Source organism: Pavona decussata, unplaced genomic scaffold (genome assembly GCF_977016875.1).
Source record: "Pavona decussata unplaced genomic scaffold, jaPavDecu1.1 SCAFFOLD_59, whole genome shotgun sequence".
NCBI lineage: Eukaryota > Metazoa > Cnidaria > Anthozoa > Scleractinia > Agariciidae > Pavona > Pavona decussata.
In genome coordinates, this window is record NW_028145481.1 from 89,202 (window position 1) to 116,847 (window position 27,646).

Genomic DNA, 27,646 nt, shown 5'->3' on the forward strand with positions numbered 1-27,646 from the left:
TCGGGGTTTTATGTTAGTGAATCAATTTTCGACCAAGTAATTACGTCATTTCTTTTGCAAATGGTTTGAAGAACTTGAAGAGTACCCTCAGTGCAATGTAAATCGCCTGGGAAAGTTGTCCCGTTTGAGAAATTTTGACATTACGAACAGAGATTTCTCGATCGCACTGTGTGAAAAAAGCCTGTTCGCAATCGCAAGGCAACCATTTTCGCGTTGGCGAACATAAATCTGATGAGTGTGGAGAGTAATTTGAGTGGGCAATGACGAAGCACTGCATGTGTAACTTGGAGTGATGTCACGTGCTCAGCTGTCAGCGGCCCTTTTCAAGTGTTGGCGCTTCTAAGCTAAGCGGAACGGGGCTTCAGTCAAATGTAAAGGATGTCTTGCGAATCTTTGTAGCGTAAACTCTAGACAACTAACCTTGGATTCGAGGAACCGAGTCTATACGGAGTTATGAATCACTCGGAAGATCCTAATTTACATTCCACATTGGGTATGTAAGACAGAATGTTGAATTTCGTCGACGATCGAAGCGCTAGTGTAACTAAATAGTGAGGTCTGCGTTTGTAATGGTACACCTCGTTGGCCGCAAATCCTGAGTTGCCTTTACTGCTTTTGCATTTGCAGAACTAGATCACGATGCCTTGAACTTCGTTTGCTTGGAAGAGTATCTGTGTCCTGACGTTGTGGGCAACCCCGATGGGTGAGCTGATTAATTTCTTGCGAAATCCTACCGAACAATTAATCATAGCAGATTTTAACTTACGCATTCAGCAAGGAAATGCAATCCTTCTGCCCCGTCTAAAAAGTTCACTAGTCCGGGCATGCCTTCCCCTTTGACATCAATAAGCTTAAAAGAAAACTTGATACATAAACACACAGCGAGCGTTATAAAATTTAAGTTGCCTCTATTGTAAGCTTAATTGCTGGTAAATTCCTTCAAACAGCGTGAAAACAGCCTTTCGTTTAGCCAGAACTTTAACCTTAAGTTTAATCATAACTTATGTTAAGTTTAAGCTCACTGCGTGCAAAGGCCTTTCGTAAATTCATTTGCGCGTTTGCGGAACAGGAAAAAGCCACAATGCCAATATTCAACTAAAGCGAGTTGACGGGAGATAGTTTTTCTCGCAAACCCAGATGAACTTCGCAAAGTAAGAAAGCAATTTCATCAGTGTATGATTTGTTATGACGGGCAAGCTACGAAGCTATATATATGCCATTTATGATTATTCGCCAATCTCTTGATCGCGCAAATGTTATGCCATACGGTCAACCAACAAGTAGTCTCAAGTTTCGAGTAGTCTGGTCTCGACACGATTATTTCGAGGTGAGAAAAATTGCTCTGGTAGTGTGGGTGGGTGTTGCTAAAATTATTAAATTAAGCTTGCAATTGAAGAGACATTTATCTGAGTTGCGATATTGCAGGTTTTATTGTTTTACCTTATAGCGATCCATCGAAAGTTTACTTCAATTTATTTGTTTCTACATAGCGATTAACCCTGCTAGTGCAAGTTATTATCAACCCCATTATCGTGCTTCAGGGCCCGACATTGACTGTGCACAAAGGTCAAGTTTGTTTTTTGACTGACTGTTCGGTACAAGCAAGGTGCTGTCAAAGCGTACACTAACCACGAACTTAGAAAACCTAACTTGAATTTTTGGTTTATTGCTTGTTGAAGAGTAAGCTTATTCAAAGCATAGGTAAACACTTTTATGTGAGGAAACATTCCTTGGAGTTTGTTTGAACTGAACAACAATCGGCGCTTTTTCAATTCAATTTAGGCTTATAAATTTTTTGATCATCCAATCTTGACCAATCTTCTTGAATCTTTGTTTGGATAATTTCGTTTTTTTTTTTTTTGTTTCTCGCCAGTGTTTCCTTGGTTTTTCTAAAATGTTGTCAGACTTTGACCACGGAAAGTTTTATATAAACAGAAATAAGTTAATAATTATCTTCGAAACTTTGCAATTATGCTCTCAAAATGTTTACAAAGGTACATTGTTTTTACGCGATTATGCAAAACCGTGGTTGTTTTTACCATTGTTATGGAGGTTTATGCAAGACCTTGTTATGAAAGCGTTTTGAGAGGGATTATATTGAATCTTAATGATTTCTGAATTGCTTTTCCTCGTCAATAAGTTAGCGTGATTTCTATTTAGTAATGAACGTTTTTGGAGCTGTTGAAATTGACAAATAAAACGGAAATGGCTTGAAATTGCTGAGATAACGAACGTTTACACTCGAGCACTTGAGTGAAAGAATCGTAGAGGTCGCGTGTTTATTTTGTTTTTGTCATATGGTGTTAAATTTCATCCAATTAAATCACGAAGTTTTAAATGACTAAGCTTGGACTTATTTAAATGTTTTGAGAAGTATTTTCGCGTCATCCACTTTTCGTCATGCTACATTTGTTGCAATGTTACTGATTGAACAGTTTGTGATTTGGTTTTAATTTGGTCCAACAAATTGTTACGTGTTAATTACAACCAAGCTTAACTTTTATGTCACAGAGTTCACCTGACCTTTGGCAACTTATAATCAGATCATGAAGGCTTGAGGAATATTAGAAACTCTATTTTATCTGAGACAAAAGATCATAAAAGCTGGTCAGAGCAAATTTCAACCTCAACAACCTTTCTTTGATGTCAAAATAAAATATGCGACTGTCAGTGTAATTTTGCTTATCCAGGAAGCATAATGATTTTCTCTGTACTCTGGTATAATACTTTCTATAGAATTTTATTCAACAGAGAATGCAGTAAATTATGAATTTCTTTGGTGGGCTTTTGAGCATTGCCTCAAGAATCAAGTTTAGGTTTAACCCTTTAACCCCTAAAGCAAAACGACATTTTCTCCAGATCCAAGACTACAAACTCAATGTCCATGTATGTATACCATTTATTATGAATAAGAAAAGTTATGGCTTTGAGATAAATGGCCTTTGAACGCAAAAATTTAAAACTTCAAAAACGCCCCGGTGGTTCGAGGCCAGGTTGGTCTCTTCTTTGCTGTGTTGTTTCCTTGACAATAAACTTTGCTCCACATTGTCTCTCTTCACCCAGGTGTATAAATGGGTACCGGCGACATACTGCTGCCCAGGGTAACCCTGCGATGGACTAGCATCTCATCCAGGGGGGAGTAGCAATACTCCTAGTGGCTTCATGCTACAGAAACTTTAAGTTCCGGCTGTGTGGGCCACTTAGGCTCGTATTTCGACTCTTTTATACATTGTGCATATCTCATAACAAAATACATGAACTGCTGGTAATTTATCTTACCTTTGTGTTGTAGAATATCCTTGCATTTTTTTTTTTTTGTGAATATAAATTAAAGGACTTGGGGCATAACCAACCTTAAGTACTTTTTAAAGGAATTGAATGCCATGTGCAAAAAAAGTCCAGCGAAACTGGGCTGAACAGCAAAAAGTGATCTAAAAACCACTGTAGGTGTGTTTTGCCCACGCCCTTCAATTTTTGCATTCTTTCATCAGCCTTTTAACCATGCACAAAATTAATAATAAATAAAATAAAATAAAAAACAGTAAAATAGAGAAAACAAAGTATTTCTTTGTTTGTTGTTTTATTTTTAATAGTTGTTGATTTCTTGTTTTTTAGCGGTATTGATGCCACAGGACAATTTAATTTTGGATTTGGAACAGATGACATACCTAATCAGGAGCACCTTTTTCCTTTAAATTACAATGGTAAAGTATGAGCACCTTAAATTATGCAACAACATTCTCAGTTTTCACTCGCTGAGTTGACTGGCTAAGTTGATCAGTCGAAGGCTGTGTACACTGTGGTGTAGTGATAAACATATTGGACGTCAAAATCTGAAGGGCACTCTCTGCAATGTCCGGCCTGATTGGGGTTTTGACTGGTCAAACTTTTGTATGGCCGGTCACGTTGACCGGTCAAATTATTAGCTGTTCTCTATTTGTAAGTTCCTTTGGGGAGATTGTTCCTTAATAGAGTTCCATTACAGCTTTAATTTAGCTCTTGATTTTGGGACAGCCAAATCGTGCACAAATCAGTGCAATTGAGGTCTCATTCTGCAGTACCTAGCAGTACTTAGTTTATCCTGTTGTTTTGTGTGAACAGTCTTTTAAATTGATCAACTAAGCTTACTAAAAGTAGCTCCATTGAAGTAAAATCATCTGGGCCCAGTTATTCAAAACCCTGATAAGCCCTGATCCACGATTAAATATCTAATCTGTGGTTAAACTTGAATCCTGATTAGTTTCTTCCTCAAAGCCAATTATCACTGAATCATGATTAAAATCAGGGTTATAATCGGGGGATTAAGACTAATTTAAAGTGACACAAAATGGTGGACTTGTTGTGTGGTTGTGTCAGTGTGGATGAGAGCTGAAAACAAAGGCAATTTTCTCTGTTGATGGTTTTATTATTGTTCATTTGCCACTTAGTACAATTTACAATAGGAAGCAATAGGACTTAACATAACAAAAAAGTGATAAATACAATAAAACGAAAAGTAATTGACAAACAGCTAGGAAAATGACTAAATTGTGGTGGGGAAATTTTGAAGAAGCCATGGACTTTACAATCAAAGAACTCTGTGCAAGGTATCACTTTGGAGGAGACCAGAATCATTCAAATTAATCGCTGACCACCTTCAGTTGTCTCTAACTTCTTGGGAAGACCTAACAATATTGTTACCCCAATGTCACTGCTGAGGACTGTGATATGTACCCACATTTACACAGCAATTCCCGATGGTGGAAAGTTTTCTTTTCGTGTGTTTGTTCCCTTGGAAGCCATTTTGAATGTTGCTGATGATTTGTGACATAATTGAAGCTTATTATTGACCTTAAATCAGGATTAGTTAACCTATGATTAGTCAACTTGTGATTAAGGAATTTAATCCATGATTAGGCTTAATCTTGTGATAGTTTAAGTTAGTTTTAATTAATTAGGGAATTGAACAACTGAGCCCTGACTGTTAACCCTATCTAGACAGGTAGGGGGGATTCTGCCCGCAGCAAATTTGAACCTGACTATCAACTTTTTTAATATTTGAGCAAATCCCTTGAAACGTCTGGTCAGACTTTTTCAGAAATTTATCTAGCAAAACTTTTTATCTGGTCGGTTAGTGTTCATTGACCTTGTTACCATGGCAACCAATTTATAGGCATCTTTCCTTTCAAACAGGAAACCTCACGTATTCTTCTGATGGACAAGTTATATCTGTTGGACTGTAAGTGGATCAGCTGCCTGGCAGGTTTTATGTCAAAAGCACCTGACACAGTTGTTAGGGTTAATCCTTCCTCTACAATGTATAGTGTTCAGCAGTGGTCTAAGCATACCACAACACTGTTTAGGGTTAACACTGATTCCACAGACAATTAGCTTGCAGTTGCTGTCATGGCAGACATTCAAAAAGTTATAGGCGTTGTATGGATTTGGCATGCAGTGTCCTGCATTTTGCCAAAACAAAGAAACCCTGCTATCCAGTGCTTCTACTATTAATTCGTATCATACACTGTACTACAGTACATGTACAATCAAACCTGTATTAAGTAGCACCGTATCAAGTGGTCACCCTCTATTAAGTGGTCAGTTGTCAAAGTCTTGAAAATAATGTCCCTTTATTACTAACAATATAACATGTACATTGTACAATGTAAGTCGTTGTGGTCACCCTTTACTAAGTCCCAACAAGCTGTTTCTATTGTCTTGACCTGTACCTGTATTAAAAGGTCATTTTGTAAAAGGGAACCATTCAAATGTGACAACAAAGCAGGGCTGCCAGGTAATTGAATTTCTAATGACCTGCAATTATACTAAGATATGTAGGATCTAGGTGTAAATTTTTTATTAGTTTGTTTTTATACCATATCATTCTTTGTTATACGCGTACCACTTTATTGAACATTTGCAATTTCTTAACCAAGTGTAAGTAATTTTGTAAGCCCTGTTGTGCGTTAACTGTACACACGTGTAAGTTCAGTGAGCAAAATGGGATATAATTATACAAAATGATGTTTTTATTGTGTTCGATGTGTACTCAGTGCAACCTTGAGTAGTCAACCCATATTTGGTGTTCACTTAACCATTCTCCGCGGGTGACTGTTTGATACAGGTTGTTTTTGTCCTTGTCGAGTGCCATTGAGTAAAATTCGTGAAAATGTAATCTTTACAAGTTACTCAGTATTAATTACAGACGAGAATAATATTGATTTGTTGAAAAATTAATTAATGGGCATTGTCTTTGACCTAGGAGCACAATCGTTATTTATTTATTTATTTATTTTACTTTGTTTGCAGTCCAATAGACATTCCTAATTATGGAGGACATCATCGGAGGAAAAATTCACCGCTTACACCACCAGATTCAGATGGCCCTGACTCTCCAGATGGAGACCAAGGTAAGATTCAGAGTTTAGTTCAATATATATAACATTTGGCCTTGTCTAAGATCAAATTTAAAAATGTCAAAACGTTCAAACCTAGCTTTTATTTGGATTGTTACATTTACCGTAAGTATTTCATTGGCAGAGTTAGAACCACCTTGACCTTGTACAGCATCATAAATAGCACCACAGGAAAGTGCTGCTCATTTGAATGACCACACTTTACTTTCCACAGACTCAAAAGTTAGAACCACCTTGTACAGCATAATAAACAGCACCACAGGAAAGTACTGCTCAGAAGCTTTCATTTGAACAGTCACACTTTAGGATTTCATCCACAGACTCAAAAGTTAGACCCACTTTGTACAGAATAATAAATAGCACCACAGGAACGTTTTTCTGCTGCTTGACGATGTTTAACTCCTCAACATGTTTGCATCACCTCCTACCCTCATGCACTCTCAGTGTCAAAGTTATGACTTGCATAATAATACCAGCTTTGCACTGCCCATGTGTCACATTTTAAATAGGTTTAGAAACAGTCAGATTTATTCTAGCAATGGCCCATTACATCACCAAGTAATTAGCCATGCAAATTAATATTAATAATTATACATGAATTTATGTTATGGCTGCTTTTACACTATGATTTTGGTTACCTCATTGCATGTAGAAAATTACATGTAGGAAATATTTTAACCCAGTTTTTTAGGCTTTTAGTTGTATTACATGCATGCAAGGTTTTGTTTTTTCTCCTGTTAGTTTACAAACATATTGTAATTCACCTACAAGTGCTACTATTATACACATTTTCTTGTTTATTTAGTGTTTTTGGCAGACAGCATGGCAGGTGAATCATCAGTGGCACATTCTGCAGGAGTGCAGCTGCAGCAGGGTGAAGCTTTCAGTCATAATTCCAGAGAATTACTGTCCCAGTCACTTAGGTACATGACATGAAAATACAACCTGTTCAATCTTGATTAGTCAGGGTTTTTGTTAGAGCAGGGACACACTGTATACAAAAGGGTGAGAGCAAATCTACCATGTGTGGTCCCTACTAAGTTAAATTTGGTCCCTCCTAATCAAATACTTAAAAAAAAAACCTGAATAGTGATGTTTGCATGTTATCATTATCATTTTGTCAGATTGACAGTACCAAAGGGCACGTATCAAAGTCAGCACGGGCAGATCCCCCCCCCCCCTCCCCACCCCAGATGAGGTTAAGAAGCAAGCGCGTTTAACATGTCACTTGTGAAGTCATTTGCTGTACAAAATCCAGTGTTCAGCTAACAGCTTTCAAAGGAAAGAAATAAATGAAGAATTTTAAGGGTGTAAAAAAGCATATAGGTAACCCTGAAAATCTAAAGTTGAATCTTTATGCTGGCCAGACACTCTACAAATTTGGGTGACTGAATTCTGCATGTCTTTATATTTGAAATATTTCTTTGTAATAGCAGTGTTTCCGCTGAACCCAAACGGAAAAGAAAGAGGTCCTCTGAGTGCAGTGAAACTTTAACCACAAATGGCCTGTCAACCCTCAGACTTGGATCTTTGAAATCAGAGTCAGGTATTAACTGATCTTTTGTGAAAGATATTCCTTGAGAATGGTTTCATTAAATTCTCTGTCAGAAAAGTCCAGCCAGTACAGTCTATGTCCTTTCCATTCACATTTGCTACTTAATAAGCTTCTTTATGAGTGTGAATCAAATCATGAATAAAATACCAGAAACTGACATTATTGAACTACAATAATGTAGGAACACCAGTTAAAAAGTGCCAAGGATGTAGTTTGTGCTCAACTTTAGAGACAGTGGCAATCATGTTTAATTTCCCATAACAATGAGACATTTTTCTGGTGAACAACCAGTACAAAATGTAAGTTTACACTTGGCCCCACAAAAGTAAGTGACCCTTGTCAGATACTTGATTTGAATCTTATTTTTTTTCAAAATGCACTGTGTGAGTTTGTAAACTAGTTATGTTACAGTGCCTTGTCCAATTTTTTTCATGTTCCTTGTAGTAGATGATTACTGTGTGGACTGTAGCAGTTCCGAAAGTGTGGACTCTCCCGACCCTCAGCCCATCCCAGCCACACCTGATCCAGAAAACTCATATCAATGTCTAAAATGGATGCCATTCAAACCTGATGAATGCTGCAACCTGTATGATGGTGCTTCTCAAATAATGTAAGTTTCCTCATATAACCTCAATCATCAAGATAATAAGCAACTAAAAAATACATGAAATGACAGTGACTATCTTGTAAGTATCTTAGTTTATTATATCTCTCAGTTTAAGTATGTGCGGTGTGGTTGGTCAATTTTGCAGGCTGTATTTCACTGTATGGCCTGCTTTCCGGTGCGCCCAATTAACCTCTGAGATATGATAAATATCTTACTAACCTCATTTTCTCAGTCCATTCTGTAAGTTACCGATCCGATCCTCCTTTTTTCCCATTCATTTATCATACGTGGGTTATAAATCAACAGGAAAAAACTTGGTCCGTAACTTACAGTACGGACGTTGAACTTGGTTATAGGAAGAGGCATCTATTTCTTGATGATCTATCCCATCTTTGCTGTCTTTTTTACTTATAAACCAATGGCATGTTTTCTGATTCTAGCATTTTCATGTTTTGTTGTCATTTATTTACTGCCTTCATTCAGACCTCCTCCTCAGTTCAGAGTGGATGCCGACAAAGGCTTCAACTACTCATTTGCAGATGAGGCCTTTGTCTGTCAAAAGAAGAATCACCTTCAGGTACAGTTCCATATGAATAGTTAGAATACATGTAACTATTTAATTCTCACTGCTGAAACCATGTTGAGCTCTAGCAATATGTACCGACTAGGCCAAGAGTGTGTCAAGTTTTTCTACTTATTTAAAGAAATCATGGTAATTCTCTCAAAAGATTTAGTACTTTGAAGGATTACTCCAAGGCTGAACAGAGTGTAATGTAGTTAATCGTTTTGCTCTGTGAAGACTTTTAATTTTGGTAATTATTGTTATGTCCAGGTTACTGCCTATATGAGCCTCCAGTCTGAACAATCACCTAAGTATGTTCAAGTAGAGGTATGTCAGCTCTTACGATCAACTTACAGTTTTTTTTTAGTGTATCATCATACTGTCACATGGGTGGCAGGTAGCAATAAAAACAATGATGAGAATGATGTATTATTCAGTGAGTGACACAGGCATACTTGGAAAAAGGAAATCCAAGTGATCCTATCGCTGAGTCAGGTGTCGAACCTAAGACCTTCCGATTACTAGTTCAGATGCCCTACCGCTGAGCTACAGGAGACACGTGGGAGCTAAGGCCATTAAACTAGGTTCATGGGACAAACATCCTGCATACAATGATGAGGATGACCATGACCATGTCGATGACGATAGTGATGATGTAAATGATGATGATGGTGATGATGGTGATGATGATGATGATGATGATGATGATGGTGGTGGTGGTGATAAAAGCCATCATCAATAGGGGCATGATAGTTACCATGATTTTAACTTAATGTAGCAGCATTTAATTCCTGGAGTTATTGTTAAGGGACACTGGACAGTAATCATGTTGGAGTACCAAGTTATGTTTTTAGGCATATTTTTAGTCTGATCTCCATTGGTGCAATATATTCATTGATAACTAAGTTAAGTGTTATGATGAAGTGAATGTGTGGGCCACCAACAGCTCAATACTACAGTCGCTTTAAAATATAAGCTAATATTGCAATATCATCTTTTACTCCTCTTACATTTATTGATTTTTTCTCTTAAAACAGAGTGAATTAAAACGCATTGAAAAATTCTGTTTGCACCTTTATGGAATAAAGGTATGTAGTCATTTTTAAAAGTTTCTTCAATAAAGTGTTGTTGTTCCATGGTGTCTTATTGCATATTTTGGTTCAGCAGTCTCTTGATACACACCCAGGCTCTTACACTTTGATCCTCATGCAGAGACTGGAAAGGATTTGCAAAGATTGCTTTATCAGGGGTTTCACTAAGTTTTGAAGTAGGGGGGCCCCTATAGGAGAGTAGCTGGGAAGAAAATTACACTTGAAGTGAGTTTCTTTATGTTCAGTTTGAAAGTAGGCAGGCACTGACTATTGTGTATCCTGGTACTGGTACCCGGGTCCCGCCTTCTAATGACAACCCTGCTTTATGCAGTCTGTTTTTTTTTTGTGTGTGTGTGTGTGTGTACAGTATATTAAATATGTTTTGTTGATCTAGATGGAATCTCAAGCTAGTAAAATTGGCGTAGAACAGTCTCAAGCAGACAGAAGCAAGCGACACTATGAGCCTCTACAGTAAGTGGTATTGTTTGTGTGTCTGTAATCATCTCCGTTTAGCACAAAAAATGGAGGATATTAACCAATCATTTTCCTTCAATATTACGTGTTTACAAATGAGAATTATGTATTATTTAGTCAGTGACACAGGCATACTCAGAATTAAAGGAAATCTAAGTTCCAAATGCAAATAGAACCACTAGTCGGTGTGATATAAATACATTTAGTGTAATGAATAATAATAACTGAATGACAACATGCAGGAGGCAAACCTTAGACCTTCCGATTACTAATTCGGATGCTCTACCACTGAGCTTCAGGAGACTTGTAGAAACTAAGACCATTAAACTAGGTTCATGGGACAAACATCCTGCGTACTGCTAGGATTTGAATACCTATGAGTGGCATATATGCAATGGAATAAATTTCACTCACTGGATAATACATCATTCTCATCTATTTTCAGGCTTAAAACATAACCATCTCATTTATTCCATTGCTCAATTGTTTACAAATGTTTCAATTTATTTCAGATTTCAGATTTCTCCCAAAGAGCAAGCAAAGATCACAGTTGGAAGGCTACATTTTAGGTGTTGTGTCACATTTGGTTTAGCATTAAGCTCTTAAACAAGAAGTTCTGCTATAAAAGATCAAGCCCCTCCTTCATTTCACACTTTTGTGAGCGTGAGATTCAAATTAAGACGTTGTTCAGTTGTAAAAAGTTGTTGACTCCTCTGAAAAATATGCGTCAAAATTTTATCATATCACCACAGCAATATAAGATATCAAGTTCTTATTTGTTTAACAAGGGTTATTCTGAAAACTAAGCCCATTTTATTGGTGAAAGTTGAAGAAAAAGACATGTTGTTTGTCAGTTGCCTACGCTCTGGTGGTTGATTGACAACTGAAGGTGAGAATGGCCTGGCCAGGCCCCTTTTAAACCGGAACTTCCTGTTTAAGAAGGCTTACCTGCTATTAATTTTTATTTATTTCATAAATTTGCCAATGGGGGGTAAGAGGACAAGAGGACTTACTAAGGCTATCTACCCAACCCATCCCCAAAGTAAGAATTTAAAGTAAACCCAATCCATAATTTAGAGCTTAAACCAGTGGTGTTTTTGAAGAGCTTCAAATTTGCCATGCTCTCTGATCTACAGTTGCTAAGTGTATTTTCTAACCCCAGTTTTCAGGTCCTGATTCCCAGTCTCTTATTTACATTCCTGATTTCTGGATCTTGATTTGAAGTTCTTATTCCTCATTCTAGATCTCAGTCACCAATTTTCAATAACTATCTGAAAAGCACCCCGGCCTATACTATCATAGTGATTTAGTCCTTAAAACTGTGAATGCATAATATACTTCCTCATAGGAAGATTGCTTGATTTCAAAAAAGGGCATAGATGCTTTGAAGGGAAATGGTTATCTGTAGGAACAATTGGGGGCACTTGACAATTTCAATGGTCCTCCTCCCTACTTTATGTGATATGATTGTTTGCCAACCCTTCAACTTTTCAAAATTGTACAATTGCCCATTTTACAGTTGTGTGCTTAGTGACCTGGTCTTGGATTGGAAGCGAGGCTGGGGGTGACCTTGTTTTGATACAAACCTCACTGCTTTTCATATGTAGATCATACTGTTCTTATGCTAACTAGTTTGCATTTACATATGAAAAGCAGTGAGGTTTGTATCGAAACAAGGTCACCTCCAGCCTCGCTTTTAATCCAAGACCAGGTCACTAAGCACACAACTGTAAAATGGCCTATTGTGCAGACTAATGATATGTGTCTTCTAAGACATATCTTGTGTTGTTGACTGCTTACAAAGAGTTGCTAATAAAATAAACTTTAGTTTGGTGGCATAGCAAGTATGTTATTGACACAGGTCTGAAAAAGTCATCTATTAGGTTGGCTAACTTCACTTGTAATTTTGATTGTCTCTTGCAGTGAGACGACAGCTAACAACATGAGAAAGAAAGGAAAACCGAATCCTGACCAGAGGTAATCCTGATATCTGGTGTCAGATTCAGTGGGCCAGTCTGGGAGACCTCCACCCCGCCCGCTTTGCCACACCCCCTCCTTTTGTTAGGAAATCACTTTCCAGTTGGCATCATCTGAGGGAATTTTTCATGAGCTCATGGGTTGTTCCAAAGAATAGTCATATCCCTCCCACAGAAAGTGGTTTTCTTGGGGGGGGGGGGGGGGGGGTGGGCAAAAATGTGTCCAGGCTGACTGAATACCAGCATAAAATATAAAAGCAAACACCACCAAACTTTGTGACTTTTGATTGATTGGTCACATAACTTGATGTTTCCATGGCAGCAAGATTTTGACAGCCTATTTGTCAAAATTTGGATTTTTGTTTATTCTCATAACTTTTACATTTTTATGCCATTTTTATTCTTATTTATTGGTTCTGATTAATTTTGAACCAATTTGGACGATTTTGATGTGCAGTTTTGGAAGATATCAAGAAATCCAAGATGTTGGATCCAAGATTGTCATGTGATGTGACGTCATATCATCGTCTTAATTTTTTCTTGAATTATTATTGTTATTTCTTTTTCAAACAGCTGGGTATAGAAAAGTTTAACTTACTTTTAGATTTCCGTGACCTGATTGTTTTTCTGATGCAAGCATGACAAGAAATGTGACAAAGCTTAACCAGAAAAAGACTCCATTTGACGATAATTTGTATACCTACACATGCACTGTGCTCTTTTAGTAAGACTGCATCCACCTTACAAAACCTAACAATCGCAACATGACAATATTGGGTTCATAAGGTATTTTATACTGATGTAACATTATCCGTATTTGCAGATATTTTTTGCTTGTTGTTGCGGTTTATGCTCACACAAAGAACAAGGAATATTTGGTCTGCGCTAATGTGTCAGAAAGGATAATTGTTCGGGTGAGTTAATAATAATTTTGTTTTTGGTATTCATGTGATGGTTTAAGATGCAATGTACTGTATTTTGTATTATTTTAACATCCGTCAAAGACAGAAGCTGGGTGATAATCATGTCAGATTTAATTTGACAAAATTAAAAAAAAAATTGAAATTAAGAATGAAATTCAATTGGATTTAACTTTCTATGACTTCATATCAAATTATGCATTTTACTAAATAATCATTAATTGTTTAATTTGTAAACATTTACTTTTTTGCTAAAAAGAACATAAAGGGCGATTTAGATGGTACAATTTTCTCTTACGACTGTCGCATGCGATTTCTAGAGCGCGCGCTGCTTGCGTCATGTAAAAATCGCACACAACTCTCGCCACTCAACATTGCCTTTAGCTACGATTGATAGCGTGCGTCTGTCGTAAGGATGTTGTAGGTTGATTTACACGACGTGATTTGTGTTGTAGGCATGGCATAAGCGTGTCGCATGCGACAAATCGTAGGCAAAATCGTACCGTCTAAATCGCCCTTAAGACTGTTTTCATTTGAGGAGAATAATTTATTGAAATCTTAATCAAAGTAATTTTTAAAGTTGAACAAATTTTGGCCAATGAATATTATTTTGTTCTTTCGAATTTTTTATCCACCAAAATTGTAAAAAGATAGAAAACCTAAAAATTTGAATTTCATATCATGTACATGTATAATGTAGATCTTCAATTAAAATTTGAGAGTGAAATAGCATCCAATCCAGTAGACTGTGGCTCTAGTTATTTCATGCTCTGCAAACTATGAATAATTACCAGCAGTGTTTTCAACTCTCAAAGACTTTTGCAATTGATATTGACTGGTCTTCTTTTTCTTACACACTTTGGTTTTGTAGGCATCTAATCCAGGCCAGTTTGAGAATGACATGGAAGTTGTTTGGTCCAGAGGGCAAACTACAGACTCTGTTTTTCGAATGGTATGAAAACTGATCACCACATTTAACTGCATGGTGTTGATTAAATTTTATTTATTTAGTTTAATTAGTTTAATTTTTTGCCACACACAATTAAGTTACAATGATTACAAATGATTACAGAGTTACATTGATTAAAGTACAAGAGATAGAAAAGAAGTGGTGAGGGAACCTAATACAAGCCATGGGGCTTGTAAAACTTAGGTTCCCTCCCAGAGAAATAAGTGATGACTAAACCTAGACATAAAACCTAGAAATTAAGGGAAACTACCAGCGAACGTGGACTGTCTTTGGTGAAAATGATGCAACAATACCTGCTTCTTAGTTACAGAATAATAAATTGGAAATGAAAATACGATACCTTGAGAACAGTTAAGCCCATTTTTTTTCGAATTACAATCTTTTCTGACTCAGTTCATCTATGGCCAGAAACACTCATTGGCAGTTGAAATACACTGGAGTGGTAATTTATAACAAACTTGGACGATTATTTTTAAGTTTCTGATGTGAATAAAGAAAGTGTTTTGGAGGAAAATGACACGAAATCTTGTGTACTTCCCCTTTAAAGTCTTCTTTAGGAGACGGACTGAGTTTAGATGGTGTTTTGCTGTGCAATATTTTCAACTTGTGTTGTGTATCTAATACCATGCAGAATTTTGTTAAACTTGTCTTGCAATGGCATTTTGAGACAAGTTGGATCACATTAAGCAAATGTTTTGCATAATGAAACAATACCTTACTTCTTTAATGCTATGTTGTTTACTTTTTCATCATTTTAGGGTCGTGTTGGTGTAAATACTGACAAACCCGAGGAGGCGTTGTCAGTGCACGGCAACTTGAAGGTGACGGGACGGCTTGTTCATCCTTCTGATATAAGAGTCAAAGAAAGCATACAAGAGGTGTGTATTTTTATCAATCATGAATCTCAATTTCAAAGGGATATACTACAGCTTGCATTATTTCCTGGCTTGTCTCGTTCATTTTCTTGATTAAAATGGCTAGATATTAAAAAATGGAATGTTCTTTCTGGAGATTTCCGTCAGCTATATCCTCTCAAAAATGCAGAAATCCCACACCTTTGTATGCTACTAGCATTGTTTGTAGCGCGTAGTACAGTCACCTTCCTTTATTGTGGACACCCTCGGGACCGCAAGTTAGTGTCCTTAATAGCAAGAGTCTGTATTAGCGGGAATTTATTTTAGTCAAGCATCTGTGTTCTATTTTGCCGGGGATTTAGCTGCTGTTTGTATTATCGGGGTGTCCATAATGGTGAGGTGTCCGCAAGGTGAAAGTTAACTGTACTGATATAAAAAGTGTCTCAAGTTTTTTGCCAGCTTCCTTGTATTTTGTTAACGTGTTTCTATCATTTAAAACATAAAAATAATCATGTCAAGGTTTTGTTTTTCAATTTGGTTATCTTTTTTTTTTTGTACGAAAATGGCTTAGAATAGTTTGCTGTAGCTAGTATGAATTGTTTTTTTTTTTACAAACTTTGGCGAGGCCTGTGTATGTGTTGTGGTTTAATTTCTTTCTTTCTTTCTTTGTTTTTGGTTTAAAAATTTTCAAACCAGCCTGATTTTATATTTCTTTTTGTCTCGGATTATGGTAATGAATACTGCAAAAAGAAAAAGAAAAATTAAACTGGTTTGAAAATTTTTAACCCGAAATGTATTTTAAACTACAGTATATGCACTACAAATTTGAGCTGAGACCTTTGGCCCTGATTGGCCAGCTAGTGAAAAGTTAAACCACGTGTATTTGATTGAAATATTGATTTGTGCCATTTAGGTGGACTCAAGAGAACAGCTTCGTAATGTGTCCAAAATGAAGCTGTACAGATATCGCTACAGTCGGGAATACCTCGAACATGCAGGCTTAACAACTGATGACTGTGTGGAGGAGGACACGGGAGTGTTGGCACAGGAAGTAAAAGAGGTCCTACCGGAAGCTGTAAAGGAGTCGGTGAGTGCGATGTACATATGTAAAGTCTTCCATTGACCGTATTCCGGAGTAAGAGTATTAAAGTGGATTAGCTGTTAGATTTCACATGTTAGGTAAATTATTTGGAAAGATGTATCCACAAACTTTTGGCGATACACGATAATTTAAGAGCCATTTTGTATTCCAGTAACTCCAAAAACCTCTTATGAGGGATTTCTTGAAATTATGTATTCCTATTCCAGAATAGGGTCAATCGAATGCACCCTTAGATACTCTCTGTGTTGAAGTGGACTCACTTTTTTGTTTTCGTTTGATTGTTGCAGGATGACTTGGTTTTTTCAGATGGAAAAACTATAGAAGGATTTTTAGTTGTCAACAAGGTGAGTTTTGAATTTGTGAAACACTAAAATAAACTGAGAAATAAAGAAGGAAAGGAAAGAGAGAAAGGATACTTCCTATAATATTACAACAGATACCACATTGCCCAGATATTTACCAGCATGTCAAACATTGTGGTCATGATATTGCTATTTATTGTTGTTGTTCTTTTTTAACAAACAGGAAAGAATATTCATGGAGGGCGTAGGGGCAGTGAAAGAGCTTGTTAAACTCACTGTAAGTAGTTGCGACTGTATGAAAGTGTGAAATTTGAAAAAGGCAATGCAGTCGAAGTTATGATTCTGTTTGAGAGAGAACAGTAAGAACTCCCATTTTATTTTTTTGTCTTGTTCCTTATTTTTTCTTTTGTAACTCCTGTAGGACAATCTACAAGTGAGAATTAACGAACTTGAAACAGTCAACCAAAAATTTCAAAGGCGACGCTGTGATACTGTGAGCACGTTCAGCAGTTTGAGTTTGTCTCGTGGCAGCTCGTTCAGGTGAGCTATTCGTTGTCTCTCAAGACAGTTTATTGCACAGATTTGTAGTTATTATCAAACCAGGGGCCCGTTTCTTGAAAGTCCTGATATCTTACCGGGCCTGATAAGTGTCTTTGTTGAAAAATGTTTCTTAACAGAAGTCAATTTTTGTTAGCTTTGAATACTAAATTTTAAAATCGTATAACTCTGTGAAAACATTGGTCAAGTACCATGTCTTCAATCACTATGTAATCGGCGAAAAAAACATTTAAAAATATACTTATCGGGCCCGGTAAGTTACCGGGACTTTCGAAAAACGGGTCCCAGAACCATAATAGTCACGTGACCGATCATGACCAAAAGCAAATTATAAGGGTGAACATTTATCGTTTCAAAGTAACTGGTATCCTTGTCACTGGGGTTTGGCTGAAAAATGTTGGTAGACGCTAAAATATCGCTTGAATGACGTTACAATATCGATTGATAAAAAAAAATTGCCAAATATCTGCAAATAACGCCCTCGTATCGGATCAATTGAAAAATTAGTATTGCTCCGACCGTACTAAATAACCCCGTAAACCAACAGCAGTGAAAGCAAAAACTTGTAAGCGGTGGTAATCGTGTAAAAGCATTTTAATAGTAAGCAAAGTCACGATTTCTGTGAGTTCTGCTTCTGATTATAGTTCGAAAATAGTTTATTTGTTAGGTGTGATCGTTTAACGCATGCTTACGGGTTTTTTTGGACCAACAAAAATCAAACAGACAAAAGTCACTTGAAAAGAGCGCTTTTTGCATGTGTAGTCGAGTGTAAGTCCAGCTGTTGCCGCTTTCACCCCAAAAACTTCAGATAATCTTGTTTAGAATCACGACATGGGTTTCATTTTATTTCAGAGCATCGATAAGCAGCAAAAAACAGAACCAAGAACGCCGTAAGAAATGTCATCACCACCACCACTGCCACCATCATCATCATCATTGTGCCTGTGTAAGTTTTGGTCATACCAATCAACCTTCCAAAGCTTATTCCAGAGGAGGTTGGGAGGGGAGGAGTGGGCTTATGTAAATTGTTCCAAATCATGGCCTGTGCCCCGTTGTTCTTAGAAAAATAAATACATAGACGAGAATAGTGCAAAACAGTTCAAGACCCGGTTGTTCCAAGAGCGTATAAGTCTATCCAGTGGATAAATCGCTATCCAGCGGATAAAATCTACTCCAACCAATACATTTTGTCCGCTGGATAGCAACTTATCCGCTGAATAAAGTTATCCACTCTTTGGACAACTAGGACGTGGCCTTTTATGCTTACGTCAAACTACTAAATTTTACTGTTGCATCCTTTACTTGATAATGGTGCCAGGATGACACCGAAACGTCGTTCCGTTTTTTCGCTTATTTTTATAGTAAACTGAAAACAGCGAGCGGCAAATGAATGATAAACCTGGTCACGTGGTCAATTCTGCCGTTTGCCGTAAACGTATAATGTAAATCTCTCTATTGATAACATTGCGTGCCAACACTAGCTTACGGTAATCTACCTATTAATATACAAAGCTGTTCCTATGGATCTAATAGCGCACAATTCGTATTCACATTTAGTTATATTGGAGGAAGTTCAATCATGTTATCTACAAACAAGCCATGTATTTCTCTCTAAACAGAGGCCACACCAAGGTGAAGTATATGACGAGCAAGGCTGGTGCTCGCCGAAGTTCATGCAGTTTCTTATCGTCATTCTTGTTGTTGTCATGATTCTTAGGTAAGGGTTTACCTTAATTTAATTAAAGATAAGAGCACTTTTCTTATAACCGGCGCATGCGCTTGTTACCAAACACGGGAAAACAGGGGATTGCGGCGAGTAACAGGAAAAAATGTTGTTCATAAACGCGAGAAAACTTGCAACTGTCATCCATCATTATTCAACACATTGTAACACTGTCCAATGTCCACTGGTCATGGTGCACTGAGTATTCACCCTCCGTAGTCAAGTATGAGGCGATATCGCAGGATAATTGTTAAATGTTAGCAGCATTTAACCCGAGATTGCAGTGCAAACGCGTCGGTGCCAAATGGCCGGGGAGAAATGGAATCAGTGCTACAGTCTCGAGCAAACTTGAAAAACCATTCTACAAATTCACAATTGTTTGTGTAACATTGTGTTTTTCTATTAAATTTTTACAGCATTGGCGGAATGGCAATCATTTACGTTTTGGAAATTCAAGACGATGATTTGCCACTAAAGGACAGTGAGAACAGGCAAACATTAACAGGCCAACTACTTCCCACTGTTGGCTCCAATGGCTCTAACATTATCACAACTCGTGAATCATCGCTCTTAAATTTGTCCACCTCGGGACCACAAAGGAAATCAACGTCTTCAAGCTCATCTTTCGTTTTTAAACCAACAAAGAAGAGTAGGGCACGACACAAGACTGGCAAAACTTCGCCTGCGACACTTGTTGGTCCATTCTTACCAAGCTTAAAACCACCAACAAACGGTAAGCCTTTCCAGCTTTTAACAAGTTCGCGAAATAGGTGTTCACTCTTTACGCACGAGATAGGAAATATTTTTCAGAACATGTCAAGGGAAACTAGTTCTTATCAAATTCAATTATCAATCAACCAACCAATCAGTCAGTAGTTTGTTTACCCAAGTTGCGCCTAAGCGCCAAAATAAGTTTGTTCAAAGTATGAACGCGAAAATATAAGAAATGAAGAAATAAATACTACTAAATACTGCTTACTTTTAAAGTACTCTGAAGCTTAAACCTACAAACTGTAATGGAAAACTAGAGTAGAATGAGGCACCAAAAACATCTAAAAACCGTGTATTTACACTGAACTGGAAAAGACAACAGCAATTATTTATTTATTTATTTATTTATTTATTTATTTATTTATTTATTTATTTATTTATTTATTTATTTATTTATTAGACTAAAATATTGCATTCCTTAGTTCATGGATACTGTGGTTTCAACTTTGTCACGAGCCGTGAAAAACATGCCAAGATTAAAAAGTGTTGTATTGCTTCTTAAAATGATCCACTTTGGTTAGGTTTCATTATTTGGATTCAGAATTATTTTTAGCATAATTTTATTTTTAAATTTTGTAATGTAATTTGAAGGGACTATGTCAGCTAAGGCGCACACGCAGTAAAGTCCAGTTGAGACTAATTTGTATTCAACTCGTCACGAGATTTTTGCTTACCGCCATTGCAAAAGCTTTAAAAAATATCGCAACAAACAGCTTCTGTAATTACTAAAGAACGTTACTTTGTAAATAAAAAATTCAGCTAACCTTTCAAAGACGAACGTGATTCAAACAGATAAAAACAGCTTCCTGAACACTCCGACGGTATTTGAAAAAGTTGGGCCAACGGTTTCAGAGTGCTTCTCCTCGCATGCGCCTGAGGTGACATAGTCGCTTTAAGTTGTCAATTCGTTTCTAAAAAATTACGGCTTTGTTAAGTGCTTTGTACTAAAATGCGCAAAATAAACTAGGCTTTTGGATGGTGATTTACGAGCAGTGTAATTGTAGTCAGCATTGATTTATTGATTTAAAGTCGTCTTCTACTCACAGTAAATTCATCAGCGGCCCCCCCAGTAAGGCATCTCATGACTCCAGTTGACGAACAAGTACCAGCTGAGGAAGGGACGCCGGTCAGCCTGTGCTGTAGTCAGAAGAGCACAGACCACCCAATCGAGCTGCTTCAAGGGATAGATGTGTATTACGATAAACCGAAATTACCTAGTAAGTGTTTCCTTTTGTTGGCTGGTACATTCAACGTGGAGGAAATAGAAGTGTGAATGGAAACAAGGATTTTGGGGAGTCGTTGGATGGTTTAGCTATTGCAAAGAAGGGTGTAATTTTTACCCCTAAAGTAAACTCCCGTAACGGGAGAGTTAAAGTTCAAAACTGGAAGTTGTTACTACGCTTCATTAAAGAAAAAAGAAGAAGAAGAAGGAAGGAAGGAAGGAAGGAAAACTCAGTGCCTCTTCAAAGTACTGTTCAACAACTTTTATTTGAGTGTTTTATTCACGGACAAAGTTAAAAGCACCTCTGTACAGCATAATAAACCGCACCACAGGAAAGTGCTGCTCAGTAGCTTTCATTTGAATGGTCACACTTTAGGATTTCATCCACAGACTCAAAAGTTAGAACCACCTTGTACAGCATAATAAACAGCACCACAGGAAAGTACTGCTCAGTAGCTTTCATTTGAATGGTCACACGTTAGGATTTCATCCACAGACTGAATGGTCACACTTTAGGATTTCATCCACAGACTCAAAAGTTAGAACCACCTTGTACAGCATAATAAACAGCACCACAGGAAAGTACTGCTCAGTAGCTTTCATTTGAATGGTCACACTTGCCGTTTTTACTCACAGCCTCAATAAGTTGTTTTTCATTTACGTGTGTCGCCGTAGTGAATATGGCTTTTCCGCGTAGCCTCTTTTTATCACCATTTTAACCCAATCCCGAATTTGTAATGTTTTTTCAGGTGCCTCAGTCAGCCAATCCGGTTATCCAGAACTTCGCATCTTAGAGCACAACTACATTATAAAGTGCAATAACTGCAGGTCAGTGAATGTCACGTGAAAATCGATTGCTTACCATAAGCTGTTCACGTGCTAAGCGGATGCCATTACACGTGATATTTAGATAACGTGTTCTATAGCAGTTCAGTAACAAATTGTCTTTGAATTGAGGCAGCATGTGTTCTTGATATCGTCTAGATTTTGTCAAACTATAAAGAATTCTATGATTGATGGTTACAATAAAATTATTAATTCTTAATTAGTACAGTAATATAATTAATTCTTTAGTAGTTTACCAAGTAATACCTTTTATCTAAATTGTTATTCACTACTATGTTCCTTTACTGAACTTTGTTTACTTTAGGTCATCTACTCGATTAGTTCTACAAACTATTTGGGTGTCCCAAACTCCACCCAATTAACATTGTATTTAAATTCTTCCTTCTTGTCGTTTTTCACTTTTTACTTTTCACTCTGTCTATCTTTAATAACGATTGTGGATTATTACTGATTTTTGCTATGGATACTATTTTATTATACTGTTATGTGTAATTTAAATTAAAAAAAGAAATTAATCTAACATTTCTATAAACGTATTTGTGTGAGTTGAATAAAATTGACTTGTGTGTTTATGTTTTTCTTTTTCCTTTTCAGCTCTCAAAACTCATCACATTATATTCCGTTTAGCCCATATTTGCCATTTCAACCCATCACACTTGAAATCAAGTAAGAACTCTCTTTCGTTAAGTAAAGGCATTATTGATATTGGTTTTTGTTTTGTTTTGTTTTGTCATTTTCCTTTAATAAAATGACTGTATTGGGGGAGCAGGGAGGGCGCAGTGGTGAGAGCACTCGCCTTACACAAATGTGGCCCGGGTTTGATTCCCGGACTCGGCATCATATGTGGGTTGAGTTTGTTGTTGGTTCTCGTTCTTGCTCTGAGAGGTTTTTATCTGGGTACTCCGATCCTGTTTTCCCCTCTCCTCAAAAACCACGTTTCCAAATTCCAAATCGATCCGGAATCTGACGGCCACAGGTTTGTCAGCCGTAAAAGACTGTTAGATGTCTCCCTCGTTAAAACCCACCCATTTCTTCCTCTCTTTTTTCTGAATTCTCTTTGAATTTCTAACTAATGTCATAACTCGAGCGTGTTTTCTTTTCTTTTGTAATTTACAGTTCTACATCCAGTTCGTTGGTGTTGCTGTGTTCCAACAGTTTCAAGTATGACTGCCCAGAGCAGAAAAAACAGCCAGTGTTTGATACTTCTCTAAAACAGGTAAATGCCGTTTGCCCTCTCGCTCAGGAGAGCATAAGTCTGAAACTGGACAAGAAAACAGTGGCATAGGAATGTACAGTTAAGGAGCTTTCATTTGAATGCTCACACATTTAGAATTCTATCTACAGACTGAAACGTTTAATAGACTAAGGCCTGTTCCCAACGTCGTGCTACTGCCGTGCCGAACTTAGTTGCACGGCAGAAGCTCGGCAGTGGTTTCAAACGTCGAATTTAATTCAGTCGCGCCAAATTCTAAAATATTTAAAATATAGAAAACGACAAAATTAACCCAAAATATATTAAAATAATTTATGAATTTAGTTCGGCACGGCAATAGCACGCCGTTTGAAACCAAGTCGCGCTACTGCGGTGCTACTGCCGCGCTAAATGGTCGTTCCGAACTTAAAGCAGCCTGCCGAACTAAATGGTTTCAAACGTCGCGCTACTGCTGTTTTAAAATCGAATTAAATTCTTGAATTTAGTTCGGCACGGCAGTAGCGCGACGTTTGGAACAGGCCCAACATCACGGTTTGACTTGTCAGGAAACTGTCACCCACCTGTTTTATCGTCGCTATGAATACCTAAAAAATGTAATTGTGTTGATGGTAACGTTAAAATAATGTTCAGTTTTGTCAACAATGGCACTATAGTTTGCGCGGAAACTACCATTGATTATCTTTAGTTGTGATGACGGGGATGGAAATGGATTACAACTGGCCAATTTTTTCAAGTTCTTGTGTATTTGAAACTGAAAAAATGAGTAAAGTTTGTTCTTCCTTGAAGAAGTCACTTGAACATTTTCTCCTGGTGCTCAGTTTCGTGAATAAGGACAATTTTGTTTTAGAGAACTACTGAAGATTCTTTGTCAAATATTTGAGCATCTTTTAACGAAATACAGTAAAATTTCCGTGACAGTGCTAGCCTGCGTACCTGGCAGTTTTGTTCGCGGGCTGTCAAAGCGGCGGAGGAATGAGGAGGAGGCGGCTCCGTCGCCAAAACTCTTGACCCCACGCGAACAAACCGCCAGCTACGCAGGCTATGACATTCCCCCGTTAACTTACGAAAATAATTTATGTTGGGGTTATTGCTTATCTCCCAAGGACACGTGGAAGAAGAACCATAGATGGCAACTTCCGGTGGCTTACTATTATCAGAGCATGTTCCATTTCCGGTTGGTCAACTCGCAAAGCCTGAGCAATGCCACGTGTCAGACCACGCCCAAGGTCAGCCGTCCTCAAATTCAAGACTTCTATTTTCATTTTATACGCAAGTGTAGTAATTAATAACTGCAGTTGTTTAGGTAGGATAGTCATTTAATCATGAAGTTCCGGCTTCAATATAAGAATATGCGTGCCTCCGGTGGATTATGAATGGAAACTCGAGCCTTAGACAAACTTTGCGCTTCTTGTTGTTTGGAGTTTTTTCAGTGAAACTGTTAAAGGGGACAAGGAAAATGCGATATTGCGTTTTCATCCAGCCCGTCGGTATGTGATTGTTCGCGTTTTCGTTGACGGCACTCGGTCCTGTCTAAAACATATTCAGTGAGATGATTTCAAGTCGCTTTGTTTTCTTGTTACACACGATTGTTACCAGTCGCTTACAGTTTTGGCTCACTTACAATTTTATTGGTTCTTCAAGTAGTGTTAGTCTGTGAGGTTTGGCACTTGGTTAAGTAGTCAGGCTTATACAATTATACAATTTTGTGGTCTCATTCGCTCTGAAGGCCTTCAAGCTAATCGCGTCAAGTCAACCACGTGCTGGCGCTGAGAATGCTCACGGCCAGGGTTTGTTTACATCCTCAGCGGGTTTTTATCCTTCCCCAAATTAGAGACAGGACCTCCATTTGAGCCACGTAAAATTATAATTTCTTAGTATACTTTTGAGCAATGCCATTGGACTGTGATGCAGGTCGTAGCGAACAAAAAGCTGGATTTTATAAATCCCTTTTTGTATTTCATCGATTTGTGACATGGTATTGTCGTACTTTTTTCGTGATGTTCCCCTTGGATAAGAATAAAATATGAATGGACCTTATAAGTCTCCATTTTGTTTAGGTATATTTTAACAACAAAGGTTTCTAACATCATATTGTAGAACCTTACTTAAAGAAAGTAGACGCGTTATAGACATAGACTATAGTAGACCTTGTGAGTTACTCAAAGATAAGTTGTTTACATATATTTAGCAACGAAGACTTCTAGAATTTTACTCTAGAACTTTAAAGAAGGTAGACCAGCCTGTTCCACGTGTTTCAGATAGTGGTGAGCGACGCGAAGAAATTCGTGCGACTAATAAAGGCGGGGAAAATACGAGAAGTGACTGGAGGAGAGGGGCGAAACAACTCGCCTTTATCTCTCCAGTCCTCTTGCCTTAAAATTCACTTGCATCGCAATTTTTTCAGTGGATCTGTACCGTTTAAAAGCTCTATTTTCACTGGATCCTTATGACCTGCAGCTGCATTGTTTTTTAGGGCTGGAAGCATTGCTCTGTTGTTCGTTCTTTTCTACTCTCAGTTAAGCATGTAAGATGTTTGCAAACGGTTCGGGTCGCCCAAGTTTTCTTCGCGTGGCTCCCCGCTATCTGAACGCCAGGAAGAAGCATTAGAGAGACCATAGTAGACCTTATAGGTTAATCATGTTGTTTACATTCATTTTAGCAGCGAAAGCTTCTGAATTTTATTGTAGAACTTTACATAGCGACAAAAACGTGTCTCGTGTAAAAAAAAAGACTAGGAACGACCTCTTTCGTGTATTACGTACAAGTTAAAGCCGCGACACACGGTGCTACGTTGAGTGCATCAAAGCACCGAATTTTGCGCGCGAGACACACTGTGTGATCACCCCAGAAATTGCGTGACACATTTCCGAAGTATAACAGTTGGGTAGTATCTGCTGTGAACACACAATGAAACGCGCCCGATGTTACCGCAATGTCACACCGTGTGTGCCTGACCATCAATAAGACTAAGCTAGATCGCGTGACCATCAATAAGACTAGCTTAGATCGCGTGACCATCAATAAGACTAACCTAGATCGCGTGACTATCAATAAGACTAACCTAGATCGCGTGATCATCAATAAGACTAACCTAGATCGCGTGATCATCAATAAGACTAACCTAGATTGCGTGATCATCCCAAGATTTTGTAATTTAGTAGAAAACATACCAATGACATTCATTTTAAATGTAGTTAATATGTTTTGTGTTTCATAAAACCCGTTTCAGCTTTGTTTTTTATTGTCCTATTCGAGGCAAAGTGTGTTCTCTTGAGAGTTGATCCCAAATATGGCTTGTGAACTGGTTTAGTCAAACCAGTTTTGGATTTGGTCTATTTAGATTGTTTGGCTCAAACAGTGTTTGAATGCATAAATCCTAGAGAGACAGTGAAGAAGAGTCATTCTGTAAGTTGAATATGATCTGAATCGGTTAATTGAGATAGAAAGCTGAAAGGGGGTCATACGGGATTTTTCACCTACAAGAAAACTAGTTTTAGCATGCGTTTTACAATGTCATTCGTATATTAAGAATACCGTAAGTTTGTAATGGACTTGAAAATGGAAGCAGTTTTGAATATTAGCTGAAACAAGGATTGCCAACAGCGACCATTAATTGGCTTTCTAGGGCTGTCAATCATATTGTCATTCAGAGTCGTTATTCAATTGATTGGCAGCTGCCAAGAAAGCAGTCTTTCACGTTATTTTGAAAACGGCTTCAACTTTGATTGCATCAATTGCTAGGCCCAGTCTCCACGCTATGAAAATTATGGTGAGAAGTCTGGGAAGAATGTGATGTAGTATTTCATTATGTAATAATCAAAATTCTGATGCACCAGATTTGTCAAGAAAATTTGTATCTATTTTAGGAGATTTGAATGAATTCGGTGAAATTTACCGCGAATTACAATTTGTAAATATGATGCCTCAATGTATTTGAGATAAATTATTTTGAATTAAGTAGACGAATTGTACAGAACGAGAATTGAAAATAAAGTGTGTTTTATGAATTTGTATTCAAGCCAACCAAGAGTGGATTTTGTTGGTAGAGGGGCTGTGTGAGTTTGTTTACGGTCTGGGAGGGTCTCTTCATTTTCATTAATTGCTTCTTATTTTATTGAATCTTAAGAAAACAATATTTCTAAGTGTCGGCCTGGGAACAGTACAGTGCACGCGAGCTTGTTTCAGTAACCTACCATTTTTGCATCCTGAACTTTATTTTTTTCTTATAGCTTTTTCTTTTTACTTGCTATCAGCAGTAAAACTTTCATTTCGTACAATTCCTTAGGCAATCTTGCTCGTTCTTTTGATTCACACTAAAATGATCTAAGAAAGCATATTAGTTTTGATGCGTTTTTGTCAATGCTACGTCCTTAGATCGATGGGTTTGTTTTAAGTCTCCACTTTGGAAAGCGCCTTGAAAGTCCTCTTATAACGGCGTTTACTGACGGTCTAAATGTGGGCACTATATCAATTTTCGAGAAAAATGGGACAAATAGACAACTTTT

The 27,646-nt window shown here is 37.5% G+C and overlaps 1 protein-coding gene across 4 annotated transcripts; it reads left to right on the top strand.

The window, feature by feature from the left end:
• The first annotated feature begins 55 nt into the window (after nt 1–55).
• LOC146479255 (myelin regulatory factor-like) lies at nt 56–27,154 on the top strand. 4 transcript variants are annotated; one of them, XM_085110904.1, is made up of 29 exons: nt 56–493; nt 628–703; nt 3,616–3,704; nt 5,173–5,218; nt 6,289–6,389; nt 7,201–7,318; nt 7,829–7,941; nt 8,398–8,560; nt 9,041–9,134; nt 9,390–9,446; nt 10,157–10,207; nt 10,605–10,681; nt 11,197–11,253; nt 12,608–12,661; nt 13,484–13,574; nt 14,452–14,532; nt 15,309–15,428; nt 16,318–16,491; nt 16,794–16,850; nt 17,032–17,085; nt 17,230–17,348; nt 18,219–18,312; nt 18,986–19,083; nt 19,506–19,822; nt 20,907–21,077; nt 21,832–21,910; nt 22,523–22,594; nt 23,045–23,144; nt 24,245–27,154. In XM_085110904.1, the coding sequence occupies exons 1-29, from the start codon at nt 454–456 to the stop codon at nt 24,425–24,427; spliced, it is 2,946 nt and encodes a 981-aa protein (XP_084967030.1). In that variant the 5' UTR covers nt 56–453; the 3' UTR covers nt 24,428–27,154. The 4 variants fall into 4 exon arrangements, with proteins under 4 accessions (XP_084967030.1, XP_084967031.1, XP_084967028.1 ...); XM_085110905.1 differs by having other exon boundaries at nt 7,832–7,941; XM_085110902.1 differs by having other exon boundaries at nt 60–493; nt 8,395–8,560.
• Nucleotides 27,155–27,646: the final 492 nt, after the last annotated feature.